This window comes from Kickxella alabastrina (assembly GCF_025024165.1).
Source record: "Kickxella alabastrina strain RSA 675 chromosome Unknown BX661scaffold_12, whole genome shotgun sequence".
Lineage (NCBI taxonomy): Eukaryota > Fungi > Kickxellomycota > Kickxellomycetes > Kickxellales > Kickxellaceae > Kickxella > Kickxella alabastrina.
This window is the reverse complement of record NW_026251483.1, coordinates 229,407-254,859: the sequence shown is the minus strand read 5'-3', so window position 1 is coordinate 254,859 and position 25,453 is coordinate 229,407. Positions and strand designations below refer to the sequence as shown.

At 48.5% G+C, this 25,453-nt stretch overlaps 7 protein-coding genes across 7 annotated transcripts; 4 read left to right on the top strand and 3 right to left on the bottom strand.

Annotated features, from left to right (window-relative positions):
• Positions 1 to 3,652: 3,652 nt before the first annotated feature.
• Positions 3,653 to 4,814, top strand: BX661DRAFT_143345 (transcription regulator HTH, apses-type DNA-binding domain-containing protein; the record flags this gene model as incomplete). Its single annotated transcript, XM_051533004.1, has 2 exons — positions 3,653 to 3,806; positions 4,588 to 4,814. Coding segments are annotated over 2 exons (381 nt in total), but the record flags the coding sequence as incomplete, so codon positions are not given.
• Positions 4,815 to 5,785: 971 nt separating this feature from the next.
• On the bottom strand, positions 5,786 to 13,027 carry BX661DRAFT_25104 (uncharacterized protein). Its single transcript, XM_051538998.1, has 3 exons — positions 12,856 to 13,027; positions 12,436 to 12,727; positions 5,786 to 12,314 (listed from the first exon to the last, which is right to left on the bottom strand). Exons 1-3 carry the CDS (start codon positions 12,886 to 12,888, stop codon positions 5,854 to 5,856), a joined length of 6,786 nt encoding a protein of 2,261 aa, XP_051391435.1. The 5' UTR covers positions 12,889 to 13,027; the 3' UTR covers positions 5,786 to 5,853.
• Positions 13,028 to 14,567: 1,540 nt separating this feature from the next.
• On the top strand, positions 14,568 to 15,340 carry BX661DRAFT_182954 (reactive mitochondrial oxygen species modulator 1-domain-containing protein). The gene is made up of 2 exons (XM_051536109.1): positions 14,568 to 14,927; positions 15,024 to 15,340. The coding sequence occupies exons 1-2, from the start codon at positions 14,818 to 14,820 to the stop codon at positions 15,247 to 15,249; spliced, it is 336 nt and encodes a 111-aa protein (XP_051391434.1). The 5' UTR covers positions 14,568 to 14,817; the 3' UTR covers positions 15,250 to 15,340.
• A 384-nt stretch (positions 15,341 to 15,724) lies between these two features.
• BX661DRAFT_143483 (uncharacterized protein) lies at positions 15,725 to 16,072 on the bottom strand (the record flags this gene model as incomplete). The annotated part of the gene is made up of 1 exon (XM_051533008.1): positions 15,725 to 16,072. A coding segment is annotated over one exon (348 nt), but the record flags the coding sequence as incomplete, so codon positions are not given.
• Positions 16,073 to 19,637: 3,565 nt separating this feature from the next.
• On the top strand, positions 19,638 to 20,636 carry BX661DRAFT_182950 (IGPD-domain-containing protein). Its single transcript, XM_051536108.1, has one exon. It carries the CDS (start codon positions 19,952 to 19,954, stop codon positions 20,555 to 20,557), a length of 606 nt encoding a protein of 201 aa, XP_051391432.1. The 5' UTR covers positions 19,638 to 19,951; the 3' UTR covers positions 20,558 to 20,636.
• A 230-nt stretch (positions 20,637 to 20,866) lies between these two features.
• Positions 20,867 to 23,443, top strand: BX661DRAFT_182949 (Metallo-dependent phosphatase-like protein). The gene has a single exon (XM_051536107.1). It carries the CDS (start codon positions 20,911 to 20,913, stop codon positions 23,374 to 23,376), a length of 2,466 nt encoding a protein of 821 aa, XP_051391431.1. The 5' UTR covers positions 20,867 to 20,910; the 3' UTR covers positions 23,377 to 23,443.
• On the bottom strand, positions 23,432 to 24,865 carry BX661DRAFT_182948 (uncharacterized protein). Its single transcript, XM_051536106.1, is given in 3 exon segments — positions 23,432 to 23,527; positions 23,538 to 24,277; positions 24,361 to 24,865. 3 exon segments carry the CDS (start codon positions 24,698 to 24,700, stop codon positions 23,459 to 23,461), a joined length of 1,149 nt encoding a protein of 382 aa, XP_051391430.1. The 5' UTR covers positions 24,701 to 24,865; the 3' UTR covers positions 23,432 to 23,458.
• Positions 24,866 to 25,453: the final 588 nt, after the last annotated feature.

Genomic DNA, 25,453 nt, shown 5'->3' with positions numbered 1-25,453 from the left:
AAGAAAAGTCTTGTTTTTTTATTCATTTCAAAGGCGCAATAATTAAATAGATGCATTTTTCCAGTGCATATGATTTGAAATCCAGCTCTTTTTGTAGCCAACAAGTGAACATGTTCCCCCTTTCTGTCACGTTACTCTATGTGATATATGTTTTTTAAAAAAGAAAAGAAAAAGTGGCGGCACTGGTCGAAGAGGACTCGGAATTGTCTGTTCGCGGCATTGCGAGGAATAATTCAAATACAAATTTGGTTGTATTGTTTTGAACCTCGACAAGATTCATCTGAAATTAAAATATTTCCAAGAACACGTTTGCAGCCAAAACAAAAAAGAAAGAAAGGAAAGGTGAGCATTGTCGGATGTTTTTTATTTTTAAATTCACCAAATATGTGTGTTGCAAAGTGTAAAGTGCTGGAAAAATTCGCCACCACTCTCTGCTTTCCACCCTCACTACATTCAAATATTCAAATACGCAGAAGCAAGACTTTGATATGCCCCTCGCGGTCTTCTGCGATGCACCTACAGGTTATGTGTTTTTGGTAGCGAAAAAACATTGGATAATATTCCAAGTGGCTACCTTAGACATGCATCCCGGTTCCTGATACGAACCTATTTATTCGACTGCATATTTGGTTGATGTTGAATATCAAGTAAATAAAATGATAAATGTATGGTTATTCCAGTACAACCATGTATTTTTTGTTTTATTTTTTGGGAATTGCATCGGAAGGATAAGGAACAGGTGTTGTTTTTTATTATTTCGAGTGCAATATCTTTCCTCTCCCTCCCCTTGTTTCCGCTTCATTTCAAGTAACATTTAGTCGGCCTTTCCGTTTTTTTTAATTCACCATTTATTCCCCCGTCCGAGTATATCATGTTTGGAGGCATCTGTACAAAATACACTTGTTGATCTTTTCTTTGTTTCTTTATAGCATTATTCTCGTCTATTTTCGGTGTTTTCACGTCGACATGATGGCGAGCGGGTTCCTTCTCTCCGTGTGTGTGAGAGAGAAATTCGAGTGAGAAAACGGCGTAAAAAATGACAATAGAAATCAGCGATTTTTTCGTTTATTTTTCCTCTAATTTTTTATGCTCGAGTTCTTTGTCATCAGCCCTTTTTCATAGCAGCCAATCCGCTTCGTTTAATTTTTGCGATGAAAATTTTTTATTTTATTTTTCTGTATTGGCCCTTACAGCTGTTCGTCCAAAATGGCAAGCACAAGCAAGGCATCTGAAAGTTTGTGGAAAAGATATTAAAAATTTTTGTTGTTGCTTTCTTTTCCTGTGTTTGGAAATAAGCAGACCTTGCTCCAATGATAAACATACACTGGAAAACTACATCCGCTGTTAAACCGGCTGACTGTGCCTTTCCATATATCGTTTGCTTTATTTGGCCTGACCGCGTGGACGACCGAAAGATTGACATGACTGTAATAGCAGAGGTGCAAGCCAAAAAAATCAAAGTCGAAGGGAGGTGGATAGCAGGGGGGTAGGTCGCCGCACCGAGATTAAGGATCCATCAACCTCCCCCTACCTCACTGCAAATCGCATTTTTCCCTCCTGTAATGCCGCCAGCAAGGGACAGTCGGCATCATTCTTTGTATTTCCCTTGCGCGGGTTTGCAGCACCAGCACTGCTAACAGAAGAGGCAGAAGCGGAAGCAGCAGCATCAGCATCAGCGCCAGAAACAATAGATGCAGGCAGGTGAACTAAATAAAAAGGGTGAGGGGAGGCGGGGGTTGTAAGGGGTGCAGGATGCAGGGGCCAACCGCACCCCCCTGTCTCTCTTCATCGAACTCCCCCTCCCCCTCCCCTCTTCTCTCCCCCAGCGGGACTGGGCGTTTGTAACTCAATTCTCAATAGTGCGAATGGCACAAAAAAATAACATACTCTCTTTTTTGTATTGTAGGCGGGAAAAAACGGGAGCAGGCCATATTCTAGCTGTGTGCTAATACCAGCATCAACATCATCACTCGGCCAAAAGTGGAAAATAAGGAGTGGAAAAATATACATTATTTGAATGAATCAAATAATATAAACCTTGGCATTTGCCAGGCCAATTTTTCATCTTGCGTTTTTTACTACAATCTTCATCCACCAACACTTCTCTGTTTTATTCTCCCCCTTTATTAAGCAAAGTATAGCGTTCTCGTTTATTTTTGTATTTTGCACTCTTAACGACCCTTTTTTAAAAAAGAATAACTTTCAAGCAGCAGCAGCTTTACCATCATCTTCGTTGTGGGCGCACTAAATAATTTTTTAAACGCTTGCTGTGAACAAGGAACCGTTTTCCCCAGTCTTCTTCTGCCTCACCTTCCTCCCTTTCGCTGCAAGAGTAAAACAGGACTAATACCCATCTGTTCCAACTATCTGCATATTATTTTTCTCCCTTTTTTCGCAGCAAACACATAAAGGAAAAAGACTGTAGCAAAGTCGTACACCCAATACAGTCGAGTTACTCTACTTTTCAAAGCCAAAAAATCTTACTTTTTTATTTTACTTATTTTTTCTTCGTTCCTTTGCCCTCTCTCTCCCCGCATCCAATTTTTTATTTTATTTTATTTGCTTGTCAGCAAGCTCTCTTTTCTTCTCTTCTCCCTCTTTTTTATTTATTTGCTCTCAGGCTCTCTCAACTCTCAGCTCTTTTTTCTTCATCCCCCAATCGTCTCTGCGGTTTCTTTTTGCTTCCCATCCTTATTTGGAAAACTAAAAAATCCAATACTCTCGAGAAGCGTGTAGTAGACTTTTCTTTTCTTTCTCTTCTATTTTTATATCAAAGATACACAGACGTCAATATTCAAACTTCAAGTCTTTTTTCCCTACACACATTGACGCTTTTGACACCTATTGTTTTTTCTTATTATTCTTGATTTGAGCCTGTACAGTTTCCACTCATTTTCTCACTTTTTCTATTCACTATTGTTTTCCACTGTGCTGGTGAATTATCTTTAAAACCTTGGACACCAACACCTCTTTTCATATACACAGAAAGACACCAGTCATGTCGACTCTCCACACACAATACAGCAACGGGCAGACCGCCGGCACTAATGCAGGCGCAACGGGCGCTTCAGGCATTGATACCAGCCATGATGGCATGGGCAACTCGCCTGCATCGCGCGACGCAGTTGCAGCAGCTGCAGCCGCAGCAGCCGCCGCAGCGGCCATCGGAGGTAACAGCAGCGTTCTGCAGGGAACCGATTACTCTCGGAACTACAACCCGATGACTCCCGTCAGTCACGGACAGATGCTGCCTCCGCCGACGCAGTTCCACTCTCAGCAACAGCAGCAGCACTCGCAGCACTCGCATCAGTCACAGCAGGCTCACCACCAGCACCATCACCATAGCCTGCCAAGCATGGACCTAAACGGACATGCTGCGGCGGCTGCTGTCGCTGGGTACCACAACAGCTACGGATTGACGGATGGCACTGGTGCAGCCACGGCTAACAGCATGGTCAATCTGATGAGCTCGCCGACGGCTACGTCTTGGGGCAATAGCCCGACATCGCCGCTTTCGGCCCATAATCCGGCTGTTATGGCGACGGCTGCTGCTGCGGCTGCAGCGGCGGCTAGCCAGCAACACCAGACGCCAAACTCTTGGTATGGCTCGGTCTACCAGCATCCCCAGTACTCGCCCAGCGGGCAGGGCATGATGGTGTATCATGACAGCTACGCGACTTCGCCAACAGCCGCCACAGCAGCCTACTACCAGCCTCGGGCTCGCCTGACGACAACGCTCTGGGAGGACGAGCAGACGCTTGTGTATCAAGTTGACAGCCGCGGAATTTGCGTTGCTAGACGCCACGGTAAGTAATGCTTTTACACACAAAACGAATAAGCGACATTTTTCTTTAATTGCTATGCATGTCCATATTTTTCCTTTGTTTGTCTCCTCAAAATTTTGCTTCCTTTTTGTTACGGCATGTTTGCTTTCTTTTCCTTTTTTTACGAAAAAATTATGCATTCGGGTTTACTACCAGTCTTATTGCTGTGCATGGCGGTATATGTGTATATACAGGCTTGCATAATATTAATCTAGCACGCGCCTCCATCCCACATACATGCAAGGATTGATGTTGCATTTTCGCTGCTTGCGTTTTGGCCATCCATTCTCATGTTGCTGCGCACTCTATTATCCTTTTTTCGTTTGTTTGTTTGAACGGTCGGCATGACAAAGTCTTATCAGTGGTCAGAATAACACACACTCGGCCCTTTTTGTCATTTCATTTATCGCTTTGTTACTGTGTGCCGAGACGAAAACGGGGTAGTTGTCGTGTAATGTGGCAATTGCAGTAAACCAAAGTTTTTCTTTCCTTTTTTTGCGCTTTGTGAACATTGTCCCGCGCTCAACGGCAAATCATTCCGACACTGGGCGCTTGTTCCCGAATCTCATAATCTATTATCGATGGGCATACATAATGTATTCTATTTTTTACCAACAATATCCTCACATGATATGTGGATGTTTTGATTGTCCGACATATCCACATATAAATGTACATTTGTTTGCTAATTGTTTTATTTATTTTTCTTTCCAATTTGTGGATTGACGTGTCTGCTTTCTTTTATATTATTTTCTTTGTGTAGATGACAACATGATCAATGGCACCAAGCTGCTCAATGTCGTCGGCATGTCGCGGGGCAAGCGGGATGGTATTCTGAAGAATGAAAAGGGACGCCGCGTGGTCAAAGTTGGGCCGATGCACCTGAAGGGAGTGTGGATTCCATTTGAGCGTGCGCGGTTTTTGGCGGAGCAATTCAAGGTGGTTGATGTGTTGTTTCCCATTTTCCAGCCTGACCCTAACTCGTACCTCTACGGAACCATGCCGATCAACTCGCCGACCACGGCAGCGGGCCTGCCACCGTCCGACCCTTACTCTGCGGCGGCGGCGGCCGGGTATTCTCACCTAGCGCGTACCCAGGATGCCTACGATCCCGTTGTTGTTGCTGCAGTTAATACGCCGACCACATCCAACTCGACTGCTTCGCATTCGCATTCGGCGTCTTTGTCGCAGGCCATGGCTTCTGGGATGCACCATCAGCATCACCATTCGCTTTCCCAGCAACACCATCAACAGCAGCAGCAGCAGCAATCTACAGCACAGGGCTTGGCTATCAGTTATATAAACTCGCCTCAGAGAATGTCTGGGGTCCCGTCGTCGCCTCCGAATGCTCTTAACGGGATTGGTGGGAGCTCGACATCTCTTAGCTCTGCGGCGGCTGCGGCGGCGGCTGCGGCAGTTGTCGCACCCTTGTCGCCTTCCTCTACTTATATGGAGAAGGGCGCCAGGTACACGCCGTACGGTAACAATGGATTTACTAGCAGCAAGCCGTCGATGACTATGCCGAAGCGTGGGAGCGTTGACCATCACTATCATTCATTGCAGCAGCAGCAGCAGCAACAGCAGTCGCAGCATTCGATTTCGCAGCATGTGGGCAATCATGGCCCGTCGTTGGCGTCCATGTCGACAAAACTGACGTACCATCAGCAGCAGCAGCAGCATGATGTGTCGGGTGGCAAGGATAATGATAACAACGGCTTGTCTCAGCAGCAGCCAGCCATGTCGTCGACGTATTTTGACGGGCTAATGGCGAAGAATGACCAGTGAATACGGGATATGTGTTTTTAAAAGTCAACATGTTTACTTTTATTTTTCAACCTGCCACCACCACCCCCGCTACCTGCCATCCCCAAAAAAATTATCATTCATTTATTCACTTTTATAATTAATTATCATTTATTTATCATCCTATGTATGCAAAATGTTTTTTATTTGAAAAGCATATTTTTTATCGCTTTTTTGAAACAAGAAAACATTTGTAATATTAGCAGAATTAGAAACAGGAAAAACATCATGGGTTCTGAGGCAGTAACAGCAGTGGCTCAATTGCACTTTGGATATCCTCAAGTACAGCGATTGGCAGGGGCAAATAGCGCACAGGCCATGTGCCATCTGACTCACCGCCAGAACCCCCAATAGCAACCTCACTGCCAATACTCGGGGCCCTGAGGGTGCGCAAATCAAGCTCGGCGTGCCTGAGCCATGCCATCTGATGGTACTGCTTAAGCACAGATCTTGTGGTCAAGAGATCAAACGTCATATCGGCACTTGATGCCTGATTGTGAGTGGGGGAGGGAGAGAGCAACTGAACACAGAGGCAGGGAACAGCGACGGCGGCGGGGGCAGGCGAGGTGCTTTCCATTATTAGGTATCCTGTGGGGAATACTTGGGAATGGCAGATGATTTCATCTTCGAGGAAATCCTGGGGGCGATCAGATGTGGTTCGCAGGAAGTGGAGGTGTGGTTGTTGCGAGTGCAGGATAAGCGTGAATTGTGGTACGTTAGTTTCGGATACTCTTGTGGTGGGGTCAGGGATATTGTGATCTGAAGGCTGCTTCTTGGTAGCAGTGGTGGTAGTGGCAGCAGCAGCAGCAGAATTGGTGGGATGGCTTGTTGTCGAGTGTATCAGTGAGAGACCCTCAGGTGGGTTGAGGCCAATATTGACCAGAACAAGATCAACATTATCGGTATGTTTACTCCATGCACCCGCATACGCCCGCCACTCTGCCGCTTGCTCCACAGACGTGCCCTGCCACTGGCCCAAGACCACGCGCAACCGACCGCCGAAAAGAGCCCGATACCTCAAGCATCCAGCCCAAATACGCCCCGCAGCAGAAGCAGAAATCTTATCACCTTTCGTCCTCGACAATCCCCCTTGGTTGTCTGCAAAAACCTCGTGCTCCATGTACTCTCCGCGCTCATCGCACCAACAAACGACGATCCAGTTTCGAACCACCAGGTATATGCAGTGCAGGGTGCTTGTCTCGTCATTGGGTCGCAGGGGGTGGGCCACCAGGGCGGTGTACTGCGATCGGGAGAGTGTCGAGGTTGGCGAGGGGAACTCGACGCGGACCTCTTCTAGATCCAACATTGACGAGTCTGCAGATAATTTACTGCCAGGCGCACCTGCTGCCTCATCCAATGGCTGGCTTGCTGAGACCACCGACACCGATGCTGGTTGTACGGTAGGGGAGGGGATTAGCGGTTGTGGTGCTGCCGGGTATGCGCTAGGAATCCGGCTGGCAGAGACAGAAGAGGCGGTGGCAGCCACGGGTAGGGCAGCGCGAGACATATCATTGGTCGGATCGCCAATGTCTGTGCGCAGGGCGGCCATGGCCATGGACATTGTGGCGGGCGCCAACGAGCTCGACCCGCGGCTCGGAAAAGTGCATGGTGATGACACGATAAACGCCCGGTGTGCGAACGCCCGAGTGCCTGCGGCAGAGAAAGAATCAATCGGCTGATCCTGCACGAGCGCAAAACACCCTGGCGACCGTGTCGCCTGCGGCCTACGGCGAGTCCGCTTGACGCAGGCCTGGATGAACTCGCCAATCTCCCCGGTGACCGAGATCGGCTGCAGCGAGGTTGGCACTGCGGATGCCGCAAATGGCGTGTGCACGAGGGGCGGCGGTGCAGGTAGGGACTCCAAGCACCTGTTGTAGATGGCTATGGCGAGCTCGTCGGCAGCGGACACGGGTGTTTTGCGGCCGGCGAACCAGTCGCATATAAGGTCCAGTGGCAGCGGGTGCACGAGCAAGGAGGGCCAGGGGATGCTGGCATGGATGGGTGAGAAGCTGGACGGGACCCCCGAGGCTGTGCGGGCAATCAGACTCCCCAAGCTGGCCTCAAAGACACTTCGCAGAACGCAGGATGCCTCGGCCAGCGCCACCCACGGCGCAACGGTCTGGTGTGCAAAGGGCACGAGCACGTATGCTACCAGACAGGTGGCGGTGACAGCAGGCTTGGGCGGTATCTGGTCTTGGTGACTGGCGGTGGTGAACCACGCGTGGGCCATGCTGGTGCCCAGGCGCTCAGCATCATACAGAAGCTGAGCGTGCCAGGATTCAGAGTCTGCAGAATCTGCAGACTCTGCTACAGAAGAGGAAGAAAAGGGTGGCAGGATTCCTGAGAGCGCGCGGCTGTGCAGGCCCAGCGGGCGGTGCGTGCCCAGATGGCAGGTCTGGTATGCCGAGTCCACGCTGGCCAAGTACGCATCAATGGCACCTGCGTGGTCATTGGTGAAGGGCGGAAGCATTGCGCACCAGCGGATGTCCTTGGACGCTCCAATGGGCCGCATCTGCAGGGCGGACCACCACCGCAGCGATATCGGGCTTGTGACCATACACACGCGGCGCAGCGCATCCTCGGCTTCCTGCAATCCATCTGGGTCCGGCCACTCTCTCGCTGCAAAATTATCCGCTGATCCGTCCCTCGATGCTACCGCCGCCATGGCTGCTGTCGTGGCGTCGTCGTCGTTGCCTTCTTCGCCATCCTCCCTTTCCTCGCCCTCCTCAGTTTCTTCGATTTCGCCGTCCGCCAAACGCTGCTCGCAGATCGCGCGACTGGCCAGCGTCTGCATGTACCGCCAGCGCTTAATATAAAGTGACCGCGCGTCGCGGTTCTGCAGCATAGCCAGCGGCAACGAGACGTCCTGCTGGCCATGGGTGCCCACTACGAGGTGGGCGGGTGGGAGAGGCTCCAGAGTGCCTGGGCCGTAGGGGATTGGCAGGGATGCCGCGGAGGTTGTCTGGGTGGCGGGCTGTATCGTGCGTCGCTTTTTCACTACAAAGCCCCGGTACTTGCTGATTGGCACTGGGCTGTCCAGTGCTATTAGCCGCGATAGAGTCAGGGGGCCCGAGGATGGCAACTCGAACACGGTTGGCGACTGCACTTGTGCAACTTCGGCTGCTGAGGGCCAGAGAAGTGAGAGGTGCGCGGATATGGCGGAGATGACTAGGTGAGTAGATCCTTGCTGGTCATGCGCTGGTGCCGGCGCTGGAGCAGTGAGAGTCGGGGGAAGTGCCCCGTGTGCGGCCCACTCGGCTATGGTCTCGATGATGCCCACCCACTTGTCCGTTGTGCGCATCCGTGCAAGCCAGGCATCCAGCAGCAGCAACGCCGCATCCCGCGCGTCCTGGCTCCCCTTTTTATCTGTAATCCCATCCACAATCGTATCGGCATCCTTATCTGCCGACTCGCGCAAAGTTCCGAGCGCCAAAAGGCCGCCGATGCGGGCGCCCAGGTCGCCGAGGCGGCACGCAGGGCGGCGGTCGGATTGCAGGGCGATTTCGCCCTCATATGTGGCCGAATGGCCGGCCACTGAGACTTTGGCCAGGAAAACCATCGGCGCAATGGTTGGCATCCACCGGGCGGAGGGCGGATGATGGGCAGAGAGCAGTAAGTCGGCGAATAGCCCGGCGCGGTGCATCCACCAGGGAACCAGCCCGGGCTCCGTCGCCCTGATAGTCACGCCCCGCAACTCCTCCTTATTCTGCTCCTGATACTGCTCGGACTGGTGGTCCAGGGAGGGCATAATCGACGGGATTCCGGCCATCCGGCTGTCGCTGCCGCTGGTGCTGCTGTTGCGGACGGCTGCGGCTGCGGATCCTCGGGGGTTTATTATGCTCGTAAAAGACACCGCTCGAGAATCCTCCTCGGCAGCGTGCGCATCTTCTGCATTGCCAGAGCTGCGTAACGCATTGGAGGCCGAAGACCCGAGAGGGCTTCTGTGGTCCATGGGGGACATCCCCAGGCGAGAATGCCTGTCCTTCGCACCATCAGCCGGCGCCCTTGCAAAACGGGGAACAAAATCACGCGCATACGATGCCTTTGCGCGATACGACGCCAGCCACCCACGCAGTTTTCCGATGCTCTGCAAGTTCCCGCTGCCGCTGCCGCTGTTGGCGTTGCTGCTATCGCGACGGCGCGCGGCAAACCTCTTGATCCAAGCGACGGGGTTCAGGGGCTTCTCGCACAGCTCGGGGGTAGCCGTGGCCAGTGGCTGGTCGCGCATCCATGAGCGCGCGCTGCTGCCGATGTCGTCGTACGGCGTGACCACATAGCCATAGGGCGTAGTGTCGATGGGCTGTTGCTGCTGTGGTTGCTGCTGCTTGGGTTTCGACGGCAAAGGAGGTTTGTACTCGCTAGTCATTGTTTCGGCAAGGGCAACGCTGGCAGTGGGAGTTTGGTGGTCTGCGGCTGCAGCGGCAGGCGTGATTTTGATAGATGCCGGCGTGGCCAGGTCGACATTGGTGGCAGCGGCCGATGAGGAGTCGGCAGGCGTTGGCTGCGAGTCGGCCACTGGCAATACGGTGAGACTGCCTGGTGGCGGTGACGACAACGTGTGCACGGGTGGCATGGCAGTCACATCGGCGGCTGCAACAGCAACTGGGGAAGTCGGTGCCGCGGGAGGCTCGTCAGCGTAGGCCCCCAGGGGATCTTCGACCAGCATTTCTGTGGCTGTGGGCGGACCGCCGCCAAAGAATGAGTCAAACATGCCATCATCGAACAAATCATCGATATCCTGCACGGGCTCCTCAGCAATAACGGCCGTGGAGTCAACAGATTTGATGGGGTATGTGGTTGGCTCCGGGATAACCACCGCCGGGCTAATGCTCAGCGGGACTGGCGGAGGCATGGCAGGCTTGGGCTGGTGCGTGGGCTCGGAGTCGAAGAAGCTAAAGTCGTCGTCAGTGACGCCAAACATGGCGGAGAAGTCGCCGTCCATGCCCATGCCCAGCCCCATGTCACCCAGCTGCCCGAACCCGCCCAACCCCATGTCGCCGCCGCCGCCGCCGCCACTGCCCGCTGTCTGCTCGTTGGCTGCCACAACGGGCCCGCCCAGACTGTCATCACCGCCGCCGGCCATTGCCATGTCGTCCATAACTATGTCACCAAACAGCGAGTCAATCTCGCCGCTATCGCCGTTGCCACTGCCGTTTCCAACCCCGTTGGACGTGATCGTCGCCGCCAGAATGTTGGCCAGTGGCTCCGCTGAGTCATCTACATCCATGGCCGAGGTCTTGGCGGCTGCAGAATTCTCAGAAACAGACTTCCTACGCGTCTTGTTGCTGGCGTCGTCTCGGGTATTGCTCCGGGCGCGCTTCTTTGTCCCATTGGCCTTGGACTTTGCTGGAGACCCCACCTGCGCCTTGGCCTGGGCTGCCGTGGCTTCCAATTGCCGCTTGCGCAACTCCTCCTCCTCCTCCTCCTTCTCTCGTTGCTTCTGTTTTTGCTGCTGTTCTTGTTCGGCACGGACTTGCTGGTGGTAAAGCGCAGCGGATTTGCGGATTTCATTGAGAGTTGGATCTGGTTTATGCAGGGGTGGTTCGGCACGGAGCCTGGATATGATTGCATCCAGCTCGGTGGAGAGTGGGCCGGGCGGCGGTCGCGGTTGAGGGGCAATGACGGATGTGGTTGTGGTTGTAGTTGTGACGGGGTCTGCAATTTCGCCCTCTTCGTCAAACTCACCCTCTTCGCTGAGCTCCTCGCCCTCTTCGCCCTCCTCACCTTCCTCGCCCTCTTCGCCCTCCTCCTTGGTGTCAACTGCCATGGCTTCGCCCTCGCTTTTGTTTTCCTCGTCCTTCACAGGCGCATCTCTCTCGATCGCGTCCACATGGCGCACGGCCTCTTCTTCTGCCATCGCTGTTGCCTCTGCCACTGTCACTATGGCCTCAGGTTCCTTCTTTTCATCCTCGTCAATAAGTACAAGGCGCCTAGGGTACAGCATGGGATTGCCTTCGAGCAACCTTATCCACACCATCTGCGAACCGCCCTCCACATGCATCAGACCATCGGGGTACCCGAATGCCTGCGTCCAACCCGCCATAGCCTCGGTTTCGTTCTCCGCCGATGCCCCGCTTGGTGCGCCCAGAAGACATGCCAAGATGCCGTATGGTGCCAGCCTGACTGTAGGCCCGTCCAATGTGGCTGATTGCCGTGGCTTTGTGTCCGTTAGTGTGAGTGGGCGGAGGAATTTTAGAATGCGAGCACTGGGCTGTATGAGGAGCCGTTGGGAGGAGATGCAGGTGGTGAAGCGCAGGAGAAACGTCGGATGCTGCTGTTGCCGCTGTTGCGGGTGGGTGGCAGTGGGTGGCGAGGGTGGTTGAGGTGTGTGGCTGAGCGAGGCGCTGGCTTGGAGAAAATCCATGCTGGCGGAGGAAACAAGTGGGCGGGAAATGGGTAGCTGCGGCTGCGGCTGCGGCTGCGGATGCTGTTGTTCCTGTTCCTGTCCCTGCTGCTGCTGGGGTGGGAGACCTGCTAGCGTGATCCATTGCCGAAACCCAAACCGCACAATCGATAAGGGCAGCAGGGCGCGGTCGATCATATTGTCCAAGGCGCGCTGGAACAACCCGTACATCTCCGAAGTCGGCGCTGTTGCGCCATCATCTTCTGAATCTCCGTATCCCTCGCCCACTACGACCGCTGCCGCCGCAACTGCCGATTTCCAACTGATCTCGCCCATACTGACAACTACCAAAATGAGAATATAAGTAGATTAGTTCAATTGCAAATGTCTTTCCCTTTTTGTGTTAACCTTCAAAGCCCAACTTATTTTACATAAGAAACAACAAGTTCAACGTGTTTAGCCTACCTTTAAAGTTTGAAGGAATATTAACTGGTGATTCTTGCTCGGGAGCAGCTGCATAGAATACCCAGACGGTCCATTCTCTGGGTAATGCGAGATTGGGGACCGTATGTGCGTTATGTATGAACTCTTGCATCTCCGTCATGTCCTTTTCGGTGACCCCGCGAAGTCGCCAAAAGCAGGGGATTCGCGCGTCCAAGAGCTGTCGACATGTCAAAAGCACCTGTGATTCCTTGGACGGATCCTCCCGCTGACTGCACTCATATTGGTACCACTTTATCGATCGCGTCGGTGCCGCCTAAACCCCCGAGTAAAGAAATCAAAAAGTGTGTTAGTTTGTCGCTCTGCTCACTAATGGTGACTAAGCTCGCTTGGTTTAGTTTTTTTGGCGAGGTTGTTTGAGATGCATGCGGTGTGTGTACTTACTAGGGCAATTACGTTTGTTTCCAAGTTACTCATTAGCCTTTTATTTTATATCGAGTGTGGCATAGAGCTGCTGGCAAAAAAAGGGGAGAGGAAGGGAGGGAAAGAGGGAGAATAAGACAAAGTTGAACGGAATAGATCCAATAAGGAAAGAAAGAGGAGAAAATAAAAGCAAAAGAGTGCTGAATTGAACGCCCGTTTCTTTAATTTGGTTCCTTATATCGAGTTGATGTGAGCTATTGCTGTTGCTGTTGGTACAAAAAATAAAGACAGATAAAAACTAGCTCTGGTAGACCTTGCTCCACGACCCCTGTTTTATTTTGTGCTGTGGCTTCCCTCCTTTGGCGTAACGAATAAGAGAAATGTATGAAAAATAGAGTTAGAGTGACAATGCTTGTCAAAAACCAACTGGACAAAATTCAATCCTGTCAGAAAAAAAGTATATATATGAATTTTATAAACGACAAAAAAGAACAAGAAAAATAAAAAAAATGAAAAGTGAAAAATGAAAAATGAAAAAAGTAACAGAAAACGCGTTTTTTTGCATTGAGGGGAGGGGAAGACAAAGGACAAAAATACAACCCCGATTCACGTGCTGTTTATAATTTAAAAATTCACTCAAAAAGGGACTAATACCATCGCCGCCGCCATCGCTTTTATTACGGCCGCTGACGTTATTGCAACGTCCTTTTTTGGTTATGTATTAAAAGATCGGACGTATTGCACCTATTATTTATTCAACTATAAAAAGCTTATACTGGCTATTTGAATAAAAACACACAAAACGAGCATGCGTAAACGCTCTACATTATCCTCTTTCTTTCCAATTTACTCGCAGAGATAATTACAGCAGCTGATATGATCCCACAGCTGCTCCCTGTTGATATATTGATACCCACATATTGAGCAAAACTGTGTTTTCCTGGTATGAGTCGATTGCGCTGCTTTTGTCTTTGTCTTTGCGCTTATTTTGATCCGTTGCCGATGCTTCTCCAATATTTTGTTGTTGGCTGCGGGAATCGCCTTTACTCCTTGATTCAATGCCTCATTTTGCTGCGCAGTTGGCATATTAAAGAATACGAAGTAGGGTATGCCTATGAGGACTACAAATAATGCATAATGTTTGAAAACAAATGGAAAATGAAAAGAAAAAGCACAGCTTTGATGTGTCAGTTATACATACAAACAGGAAAGCAAAATATAACTTTTTTGGTTTCCTCTTTTGCCCCAATATTCTTTTATTTTTCTGCTACTTCTCATTCGTGACTAAAAACAATGAAGCTTTTAAAGCAATTTTTTGCTTATCGATCTCCCTAAGATCAAGGGCAGATACGTCTTGTCGCCTGGACAATAGCACAAGGCTTGCACTTGTTGGAATTAATTGACTCAAGAGAACAAAATAACAGTGAGCCACTTCTCATATCCATTTTTGGACGATCGAGTCGAGTCACTGCACATGTGTCTGGGGTTCAACAGAGCCGAGTCATGCGCAGCGGAGCGAGACCTCATGCGACTACACAGTTATGGTAGAAACTTTTCGAAAACTCGGTGCACAAGTAAACAAGGAGAAATAAAACAAACGCGACAAAAAAAGAGGTCAGCCCATATTAAAAGGCGAGACCACCTACAGAACCTTGATCTAATCAGATTTCTTGATATAATGGCTCGATATCTCATAGCTTTTCCATTGAAAAAGTACGCTAAATCCTCGACTTCTTTCTTCCCGCTTATAAAATTGGGGGAAAGTACGGGGGAAAACTAACTCCCGTCATAACCGTGTGTTTTTCTTTTGGCTGCTCTCCACATCAAAAAATTACGATAATCGTCTGTGGAAAAGAATAAATTTACACATCAGTGGCTTTAAAAGCGTTTTGCCTCTTTTTATTGTTTTTTGTTTCACTTTTTTGTAACTTGCTTTATCTATCATTTTTCTGTACATTTTATAAATTCACACCCAAAGTAAACATGTCGTTTCATGAACCATCGATCTGGGATAAGGCCAAGATGGGTCTGATAATGGGAGGCAGTGTCGGTGCCTGCCTGGGCTGCCTTATTGGATTTTACTCAACGATGAAGTAAGTGTCTTTTTTCGTGAATTCACTTTTCTGGAAGCGGTAGCTAGACGACATTAGCTGATAATACACATTATTGTTTGAATGAATTGACGATAGGTTTGGTCCAGGACCCCGCGGGTACCTTGGGACAATCGGCCAGTATGCGTTGGGGTCGGGTGCGTCGTTTGGAGGTTTCATGATGATCGGCAGCTGTATTCGGTCGGACGATAACCGCACTCTCACTGCGGAGGACAGAGCCACACTGAAGGCCGGTATGGATCGGTGGAGGATCACGGCACCCGCGCCCGAGGTATTTTACGCGAACAAGACGAACAGGTCATGAATGCACTGGCCAAACCTGCTTTGTTTTCTTTTTTGTTCGACTCGTGCTAGCTTGCATTCAAAATAAATTCAATAAAGAGATATTATTATTATTCGATTCGAGATAAAAAAAAGATACAAGGCTAGACACAGCTGTGCATTGTTCCTTATTTACACCAAAATAAAAGAACGACGCTACAAGTATCCTGCAAATCGACATCTTTCCCCCAGATTGACTAGCAATCTAAAGTGTTTAGAAACTGGTGGCAATAGACCACTATGGTTGACGATATTACCCAGTCCGTTGCTTAATTTTGCGGGAAATCTCGCTCTTAGACCAGCCCCTTTCCTCCCTTATTCACCGGATGATATCGGCAGACTGTGGGTAAATAGGCACCCACTGGTTGCGACTCTGGTGCGCGCTGTCAATAATAGATGCAGCATCGGTGGCAGTTGTGGTTACAACAGAAACGGCGGTGGCTGTTGCTGCAACGGAATCAGCAGCGGTAGTTTGTTATGGCTGTGATAAATTTAGATGCTGCTGCTGCTACTGCCATTGCAACATAGTACTTGTGCTTAGGATTCTTCAGACGAGGATCATCAATTTTGTGGAATTTCTCGATCCTGCTCTCACACACTGGGCAAAAAGTTGAGGTGGAATACTCGTCAATTAAGTAAACAGTGAATCCCTGGCCTATTAAGATCTCCCGCAGCCCCTTGCCACTAATTGGCTCATGGTAACGGGTCATACCTAGGGTCCAATTGTTAAGAATTAGGACCGGATTTGGCCCAAATTTTGCACGCAAAGATTTTGAGAGTTCGACGTCGGCGCGATTTCTGTTAACAGATAAATATAGCGGAGCTTGCGGTGCAAGGGCTCAGTTGAGCTGGTGCCGTTGTACTTGCAACTATTGCCAAGGGTCTAGCGTGTTGCGATAATATTCTCTCAAAATAAAATAAACTTTACAGCGCTCAAGGAGGTACTCGACATACAACTTGCAATCAAGTGTACTGAAGCCAGGGTGGTTGAGCGCGCGCTCGGCATCCTCAACAGATGTATACAAACCATTTGTTTCCGCCTTGGGAAGCTTTGTGGGATCAAGCTGGAAGACCTTTTTTGCGTTTTCACGGATTCGACGAAACACACGTTCGCGTCGTTTATTAGCCTCGGAATATTTGGTGTGGCAGAAAGTCTTTCTCTCACCCTTTTTGTAGCTGCTTTTATATCCCAGACAATAAAGCATATACCATTGACTGGTATCACAAATAGCCGATTTACCAACAATATCATGAATGACGTTTTTTGATAAATCATCAATGTGTTCGGGAGGAGAAGATTTCTTACTGCGGGGCACAACATTGGCATGTTTGCCGTCATTGCCGTTGCTGTTGCCGTCGTTATCGTCGTTGTTGTTTCCATTGTCAGCATCGCCAAAAACTTTTTTAGACCGTGCAATCCTCTCTGCCTTGATCCTCTTACTCTGTGTGTTAAAAGGTGAGTCTAGTAATACGATAATTGCAATGTCATCAGTATGGATTATGTCACCAAACCTGTGCGGTTTTTTGTCCTTTTGAGAATCGAGCAAAAACGGCCAACATGAAATATCACAAAAGAGTGATCGAATTTCTTCTGGTGACTTGCCTTTGAGATCCTTCAGATGCGGAATCTCAGGAATCTTGATATCTAGGCAAAGTTTCTCCTTGTGCAGCACTTTGAGTTGGCTCTTTGTGATGGACAGAATACACTGTTGCGCAGACTGAAGATATGGAAGAAGATGTTGAGGTCGAGAACCGCGAAACAAGTTCCCACCTGCGCGCTGATCGATAGGACGCTAATTGGATAATGCAGGTGTAAATCAGGGAGGCATCACACTGATGCCCAAACATGCCCCCCATCCTGTAATGCACATGCATAAGCGTACACGCACGAAAACCACAACATCGACTTGCCAAGATACCGGTCTACTCGCAGAAGATCCAGTTCTCACCAACGGAGCGCACAATGGACAATGTGCACGACAAAGGCGACTGGGAACATATATAAGATGAGGCTGGCCCCTAGTAGTACTTTAGAAACATCAGTAATAAAACCTTTTATAAAATCACCCCTAACTTTTAACACTAGACAACTAGTGCTCCTCACACCCTCCTCTTACTATAACAACACTATGCAAGAATGAGCTTGTCAATTGTAGTAAACCCCGGTACAATAGACGTCCTCATCGGAAAAAAGGAAATAGAACGCACACCTTTGTTGAGATTTAAAAATCGGAAAATCTCAAAGTCCCAATGTGGTTTAATGTCTTGGCCGCAGAGTCATACTGGAGCCCCTTGTCGCCGAAACTATAGTCCTCGGGGTGTGTGCCAAAGATCCTCTCCATCAGGCGCTCCATCCCATTGCGAAGCACATGGTCTAAAATATGCTTGGTGTCGATCTGCTTCCCAGCTCTGTTGGTCGTAACAGACAGTAGATCTCTTCATTGTGCCCGCCGGAATTCTGATTTCCTTGCTAATCCACTGGTGTATTTATTTTTTGGTATGGCCACCCTCCTTCGTAAGTGTTTCATATCGCCGTTTAGTCCTTTTCTTTACATCTAGCACGATATCAACCATATGTTTCAACTGCTTGTTAAAGCACTGAGACGCATGGGATTTATATGCTGCGAGGATTGTCATGCCCTCATAATTAGCAACCCCATCTGCACCAATGAGCTGCAGGCACTCAAACTTGGTCTCCTCAACGAACGTGTGCCTGTGCTTGTTGACGAGTTTGCCATTTGCGTTTTCTAGGTTGTTGCTGCATGGTTCGTTTCCGGCAGTGAGGCAAAGGACGATGAAACACTCCTTAAAAGCCTTCATTTAAATAGTCGACAATATTAAACCCCTCGATATCCAACTTTTGTAAAAAGATATGCTGTGCGAGCTCGTATGTGACTGTTGTAACACGATGGGCGGCAACAACATGCTCGCACATAACTGACAGGAAGTAGAGGCTATGCATTTTGCAGAGGCCAAGAAGGGCCTCTATGCTGATGGACATAAAAAAATTAAAAATAAATAAAACCACTTCAAATAATCTAATTATATATTACAAAATGGTATAATCAAAAGCGAAAATATTTATTTTTCAAATGAGAACATTCCCTATCTGCTCAAAAGCCATTCCTTTTATGTGTTCTTGATATGTGAATAAACTACAATAAAACCTCATCGTTGCTCTGGCTGCTATGCGCATAATCCAATAATTTCAGCAAGGCTACATATTTGTTTACGCGACATCATCTGCCTCAACTGTAACATATATTTTACTTAAATTCTGGTCAGCATTTTATATGATGAAAAATGCGCAAAAATAAAAATTACGCCTGCTTGGACCATCGTTCAGTGATAAATTTAGGAAATCAGAAAACCAAAAAAGCCTTACACCATAAATTTTGTTTTTTCTCCCTCTTTAAAATTATTTTATATTATTATGTTGATAGGTAAAGTTTATTCAATGCTATTGTATCATTTTGTTTTATTAGTATTATATTACATTAAAAATTGGTTTTGAAGAAAAAGAGGACTTTTATACTGGAAAAACAAAATGGTAATTTAAATACACATACGGTGAATATATAATCCAATAAAAACGTATATGCAAATTAGAATGCGGGGAAATAAAATGGCAATGGTAATGCAAAATGTGAGAGTAAAAAAGACTAGAATTTGCGCCCACGAGATAAGACATGTTTCTCACTCTTTATCTTGTTCATTTTCAATTTTTATACTCTTATTTGACGTCATTTTGCTTAGTAAGTAATATTAACAATTTTATTGTAGTTTTCACTTGTACCTTTTTTATATTATAGGCAAAATTGTTTTTGTACTTGTATATGTTACTGTCATTGTCGCTGATTCACTGCCATACGTTCACCATTATTTTCTATTCTCTTCTCTCTGCTCATTGTTGTTTCTTTATCACGCACTTTGCCTCCCACTTGCCGCCATTATTCTGTCTCTGGCTCTGCCTCACGCTCACCATTATTTCCCTGTCTTGCATATTGCTTTGCGCTCGCCGCTATTATTTTGTCACACACTTTGCCTTGCGCTTGTCTTTCAACTCGCTGCTGCAAATTAAAGCTGAGCTCTACACCAAAGTTGCTGGTGCCAGTGTGCGTGGCAGATCCACGGCCTGCATTTTTTAGAATTTTTTATCATTTTATTTACTGATTTTATTATTTAATTCAATAAATGCAAATAATATCCAAATATATATTTTTTTCAAAACTGAAATCAAAAATACAATTACATTGTTAAACGTCACGTTTAACCCATAGCCGAAGCACCAGGCAGACGAAGCCATTAAATACTTTCCCGCATTTTCAAAAACCTGGACTTTCTGATATTTTAGGCTAAAAAACAAAAAAACGGTTTTTGAAAATCTCCCGCCTAATAATCTGTAGTTTTGCTATAAATGTCTGGAAATTCTAAAATCCATTTTTAATAATGTAGTGCACTCCTATTGGTGAGTCACACCGACGCCAGCTAAAAGGGGTGCAAATCCACTGTGTTCACCGACCACTGACCATTATAATCTATTTTTTTATTTTCAATCGCACTAAGGAGCAAACTTGGTGTTGTCATCTGTCAGCACTTCTTTCTTTTCTTCCAACTTGATTATTTTTCTCACCTTCCCAATCATATAATTCAGCTACACAAAGTAAAAAAATAAACCAACAATCATGGCCTCAGAACGTTCAGCAGTCATCACGCGCAAGACCAACGAGACAGACATCAAAGTCAGCCTGCAGCTTGGATCTCTGGACTCTGCCAGCGAGCAAATAATCGACATCAGCACGGGCATCGGCTTCCTCGATCACATGTACCACGCGCTGGCCAAGCACGGCAAATGGTCGCTGACCCTGCACTGCAAGGGCGACCTCCATATTGACGACCACCACACGGCTGAGGACACAGCCATCGCCCTGGGAATGGCCTTCAAGCAAGCATTGGGCGAGCCCCGCGGCATCCGCCGCTTCGGCCATGCCTACTGCCCCTTGGACGAGGCCCTGGCGCGCGCTGTCGTTGACATCTCGGGTCGTCCTCATGCTATTATTGATCTTGGATTGAAACGCGAGATGATCGGCACCTTGTCCTGCGAGATGATCCCCCACGTCTTGATGTCCTTCGCTACAGCTGCCGGAATTACCCTGCATGTTGATGTGCTGAAGGGTGATAACGACCATCACCGTGCAGAGTCCGCATTCAAGGCCCTGGCTGTGGCTATTCGGGAGGCTGTGTCGCGCACAGGCTCCGACGACGTGCCCAGCACCAAGGGTGTGCTTTAAAGCAGACCACTATATTTTTGAATAGTTTTTCTTTTATGTTTTAACATTGACTTGTAGGCAGTAATTGCAATAGTATCAATAGCAGCAATTGAGAAAAACAAAAAAAGTTATTCAATTTTGATGATGACAAAGCCGAGTAGCCATGTGGCTGCATATGCGGGCCGAATTAGACCACAAGAAAAAGGCACTTGGACTTGATCTTGTAGTCCGTTCTCCCCGCATCCGCATACACACACAAAGCCGTCAAATCTCAATACATCGACTAAATTTACAAAGACTAAGTCCAGCACATCATTTCTCAAATACTTTCTTTTCTGCTCCCATTTCCCATCGCTTCATTTATTCACCTATTCATGAATACCTTTCGCATCCTCCACTTCAACGATGTCTACCATGTTTCCTCTGGCGACCACGAGCCTGTCGGCGGCGCCGCGCGTTTCGGCAGCCTGATGCACACCCTGCAGCAGGACACCTCAAAGGCGCCCGCTCTGACGCTGTTCAGTGGCGATGCGTACTTCCCAAGTCTCGAAAGCAGCATATCGCGAGGCGAACACATGCTGCCCGTGTTGAACGAACTCCGAATCGACGCCTCCGCCTTTGGCAACCACGAGTTCGACCAAGGAATTGATCTGCTGGAAAGCTTGATCGAGCGAAACAATTTTCCCTGGATTATGACTAATCTGACGGACAAGGAGTCTGGTGAGCCAGCAGCTAGAAACGGAATCAAATACCTGATTAAGGAGATCCAGGGCCTGCGCGTGGGCATCCTTGGCATTATCGAGAAGGAGTGGCTGGACACGCTGCCCTGCCTGCCGCCCACCTTTGTATACCACGACTTTGTGCAGACTGCCAGAGAAATGGCCCTGAAGCTCAAAGACCCCAAGGATAGCGAGATGTCTTGCGATCTGGTCATTTGCCTGTCGCACATGCGCTTGCCCAACGATATCAAGCTGGCCGATGCTTGCGAGGACGTCGTCGACTTGGTGCTTTCGGGCCACGACCACTTTTACTATTTGGGCTCGGGAGTTGACGAATTTGACGACCCCGATGGTGACCTTGTTGCTGCGCACTCGAGCGCCGATGAAAATGAGGACCAGCGCATGCTCGATATCTGGAAGAAGGAGCGAAATGACTTGGCTCTTGGAACTCGGGGACGCCGTCTTGTAAAGAGCGGTACTGATTTCCGCGACCTGAGCGAAATCACGCTCGGTATCGAAAAGACAGAGTTGGGCGCCGCTCGGATTGCCAAAATCGCTGTCACCCGCCACCGCATCACCAAAAAGACGCCGGAGAACGCCGAGATCAAGCAGATAGTCGAGAAGATCGAGACTCATTTGAGCAAGGCCCTGGACAAGGTCATTGGCTTCAGCACCGTCCCCTGGGACGCCCGGTCCACTATCTGCCGCATACAGGAGAGTAACATTGGCAGTTTGTCCGCCGACCTCATGCGCTTGTGTTACGCTGAGAGTGTTGGTGTGCATATTGGTTTTCTATGCGGTGGCGCCATTCGCTCAGACACGGTTTATCCCAAGGGCCCGGTGCGCCTACGAGAGATCATGGAGATATTCCCCTTTGAGGACCCCATTATTGTGGTTAGGCTGACTGGTGATCAGGTCAGGCGCGCGCTGGAGAACGGTGTCAGCAAGTGGCCCGCGCAGGAGGGCCGGTTCCCGCAGGTCAGCGGAGTTAGGTTCGAGTTTGACCCTGAGCGCGAACCTGGAAACAGAGTCACTTCCATTATCATTACCGCGTCTGCGAAGGCTGCCGCCAAGAAAGCCCAGAAACAGGACACGGAACTAACTGCACTGCCACGAATTCGGCACTCGGCATCATCAAAAAGCGGAGGCAGCATGCACCGCATGGCTCTTGAAAACACACTTGGCAGCTTGCAATCGCCGCCACCGTTGCTGTCGCCGTCGCTGTCACAACAAGAACAGCAAAAGCAGAAACATTGTCGGGAGAATAGTGAGACATCGTCACTGGGCGACTCTGAATCAGATGTGGAGTCCGATTATGACGGCGAAGAGGATGGGCCGCTCGACATGAACGCTTACTACAATGTTGCGACCAGAGACTACATGTACCAGGGTCATGACGGCTACGGGGCGCTGAACGAAGGCGAACTGTTAGTCGATGAGGAGAACGGGATCACATTTGCTAATCTCTACCGCCGCTACTTCCGCGGACTTGCCGTAATCAATGCCCTTCGGTTTAAAAAGCAAGGATACGCTGGGAATTGTTCGTTGGCCCGTCACAGCTCCACCGCACAGCCGACAGTAGCAAGTGGAAGTGGGAAATCTGAGTGGAAGCGACTAATAATCAAACACGCGGACAATCTGAGGGCACTGGCACGTGAGAGGGAGCTGGAAGAGCAGCAACAGCAGCATAAGAAAAAGGAAGGGGAAAAACCGCAGACCCTGGCCTCTCGAATTGCCGCCATAGTGCAACAGTACAATGAGACTTTGACCAACAAGGCGCAGCTGCTGACACACCATAGCTCCGGCGTGATCAAAGCCCTTCTCTTTAGCGCTCGTCGTCTGGATGATGACCAAGAACCCATGCGTGTAGCTCGGACGGCGCTATTCGGCCATGAGGATAACAGCACCGTACCCATTCCTGAATCCAATATGTCGCGACCCGAAGATGAGAGCGTCCCTCGGAATGATGATGCCGGCGGCTTGATGCCCGGTTTGCTTATTAACCGCAAGGACACCCGGACAAATGCCACAGAGGAGTTGCTTGCAAAGTGGGCTGTGGTGTCGCCGCAAGTCGATGGACGAATCAAAAATATATCTTCCAAAATTGCGTCTACAGCTTAGACTAGTTGCTTGTATTTTTCCAAGGCATAGACTGTTCAATATAATAGTAAAAATTAAATTAAATGAAGGCTTGTCAGTAAATTCAAATGTCACAATCAACGCAAAACTTGACCTGTCTTAGACGATCGGCATGCTGTCTGAACTCCTCGGACTCAATCAACAATTGTGTCTTCTTGACTCCAATCCCTATAATTCAAGGTTGCTATGCCGAAGTAAGGGCATATCAGTGCGACCAGCAAAACAGCTCTCTCATAAGAAAAGGTGGGGTCACTAAAATATGCATCCTCTCGAATAAACCGGTGAATGAAAACTCGTCCCAGCGGATAATGCGCGGCATAAACTTCGCCAGCCGTTTTGTCGGAATAGCCAAGGGCACCCACGTCAGCAATGTCAGAATGTTTATCAACTTTGGGCTTGCCAATATTACTACAGAGCGTCTTCAAAGCAGGCAAATTCTTGAGCAACTGCACCATGTCAGAAAAGTTGAGGTATATCTCGGGCATACTGAGCGACTGGATTCTACTGGGCCATGTGTCTGACCGAACACCGGTAATGAATGCACTTACATCAAAACAGCTGTGTAGCTCCAATGTGCTCAATGAGGTTTGTGCTGAGCTGATGATTTTAAGTGCAAAGCATGTTGCTGCGTCATCGGACGCATAATAGCTAGGGTTATAACGATTATAAAGTTGAAGGTGGCAGAGCCTCGGATGAGAGTTAGTGGTAAATGTGTGACGCTCTTCAAGATTACTGACGAGATCCGGGCTCAGAGATAAAGACAAGTATTCAAGTGTGCCAAAGTTGCCTTTAAGCAAAATGTCATCATAATGGTAAAACCGCTTAGATGTGCAAAGCACCTTGAGGTTTGGAAAGAGTGCAACTTGTCCCAGATTGGGTATAGCTGAGGACCGGAAAAACCGAAAGAAACAGTGGTATATATATTAAACCCCAGCTTTTCAAGGACCGGATACACTGTTGCATGACCGATCTCATCTCGAACTAGACCAATCGCCTCATCACCATTTATGCCATTACATTTTCTGTAAATATCAAGCAACCGCAGTGTCGTTGCACTCCTAATAAGTTCAAAAACTGTCTTCTCCTGGCCGCCTCCCAGGCAATACTTGATGCGAGTTATCCCAGGCAAGTAATCCGCGCTCAGCGCAAATGGGAACCCCCCACACGACGCATCAACGGATATCTGGTCTACGCCCTGGCACAAACTGGAGCACACACTGTCCATCATAGGTTGTTTGTAATATCTGTAAGAACTGGAGCCAAGCCGATCACAGCTAAGTACAACCCTGCGCATATTGGGAACCATATATCTGATGTCATTAGCAAATCTGCTAGCGTTTTGTTTGTACAAATCCACATAACTGCCATAATTATAGGTGGAATTGTTAAGCACGAAGTTCAGGGTGTGCGCGTGCGGGAAAACTAATTTTCCATTGAACGAATTAAGAAGCGCCTTAGATGCATCCCCGTCAAATGCAAACCTCCACGAACCCAGTCTAACCTCGATCACCTTGGTAAATTTAATCCACAAGAACTGGGAAATAATCGAGTCTGATGGAATTCCTGGTGGCTCTAGGTAAACCGGATAGTCAGACGAGCTTATGCTAACTGCCATTGCTCTGCAGAAGTGTTCCAAAGTAGTGACACGCCAGATATGGCAGCAATGCAAAAGCTCGTGCGCACATGACATTTGATCATAAGAGTATTTATATTTACTATACTCCTCAGCTGGATGAATACAACATATATAGTCGAGAATTGTGTCGACAATATCCCAAGGAAGAGTTTGGAATGTCGATAATTGAGACTGCATTTCTATAAAGGTAAAAGTATTGGAAAACGGAATAAAAAAGAGATGCTCTGCAACTGCGAGAAATTTGCGCAGCTTTATGGAAAATACAAGCAAACTTGTGTTGCCCAAACCACATTCTGGATTTATCTTCCTGCCTTTACGCATCAACACTGTCAATAACATCATTACTGCCGCAATATTCATTTCCGATATTTCTGGCTTATATAAAATGTCAACAAGACTTTTACAGCGCCGCCCACACGGTGT

Bases quoted from the DNA above. Each gene is read 5' to 3' on its own strand.
- BX661DRAFT_25104 (XM_051538998.1), bottom strand. From the start codon at position 12,888: ATGAGTAACTTGGAAACAAACGTAATTGCCCTA. The intron at 12,728-12,855 runs GTAAGTACACAC...TCGGGGGTTTAG, and splicing joins AAACAAACGTAATTGCCCTA to GCGGCACCGACGCGATCGAT. The intron at 12,315-12,435 runs GTAGGCTAAACA...TCATTTTGGTAG, and splicing joins TATTCCTTCAAACTTTAAAG to TTGTCAGTATGGGCGAGATC.
- BX661DRAFT_182954 (XM_051536109.1), top strand. From the start codon at position 14,818: ATGTCGTTTCATGAACCATCGATCTGGGATAAGGCCAAGATGGGTCTG. The intron at 14,928-15,023 runs GTAAGTGTCTTT...AATTGACGATAG, and splicing joins GGATTTTACTCAACGATGAA to GTTTGGTCCAGGACCCCGCG.
- BX661DRAFT_182950 (XM_051536108.1), top strand. From the start codon at position 19,952: ATGGCCTCAGAACGTTCAGCAGTCATCACGCGCAAGACCAACGAGACA.
- BX661DRAFT_182949 (XM_051536107.1), top strand. From the start codon at position 20,911: ATGAATACCTTTCGCATCCTCCACTTCAACGATGTCTACCATGTTTCC.
- BX661DRAFT_182948 (XM_051536106.1), bottom strand. From the start codon at position 24,700: ATGGTTCCCAATATGCGCAGGGTTGTACTTAGCTGTGATCGGCTTGGC. The intron at 24,278-24,360 runs GTCATGCAACAG...TCCGGTCCTCAG, and splicing joins TCTAGTTCGAGATGAGATCG to CTATACCCAATCTGGGACAA.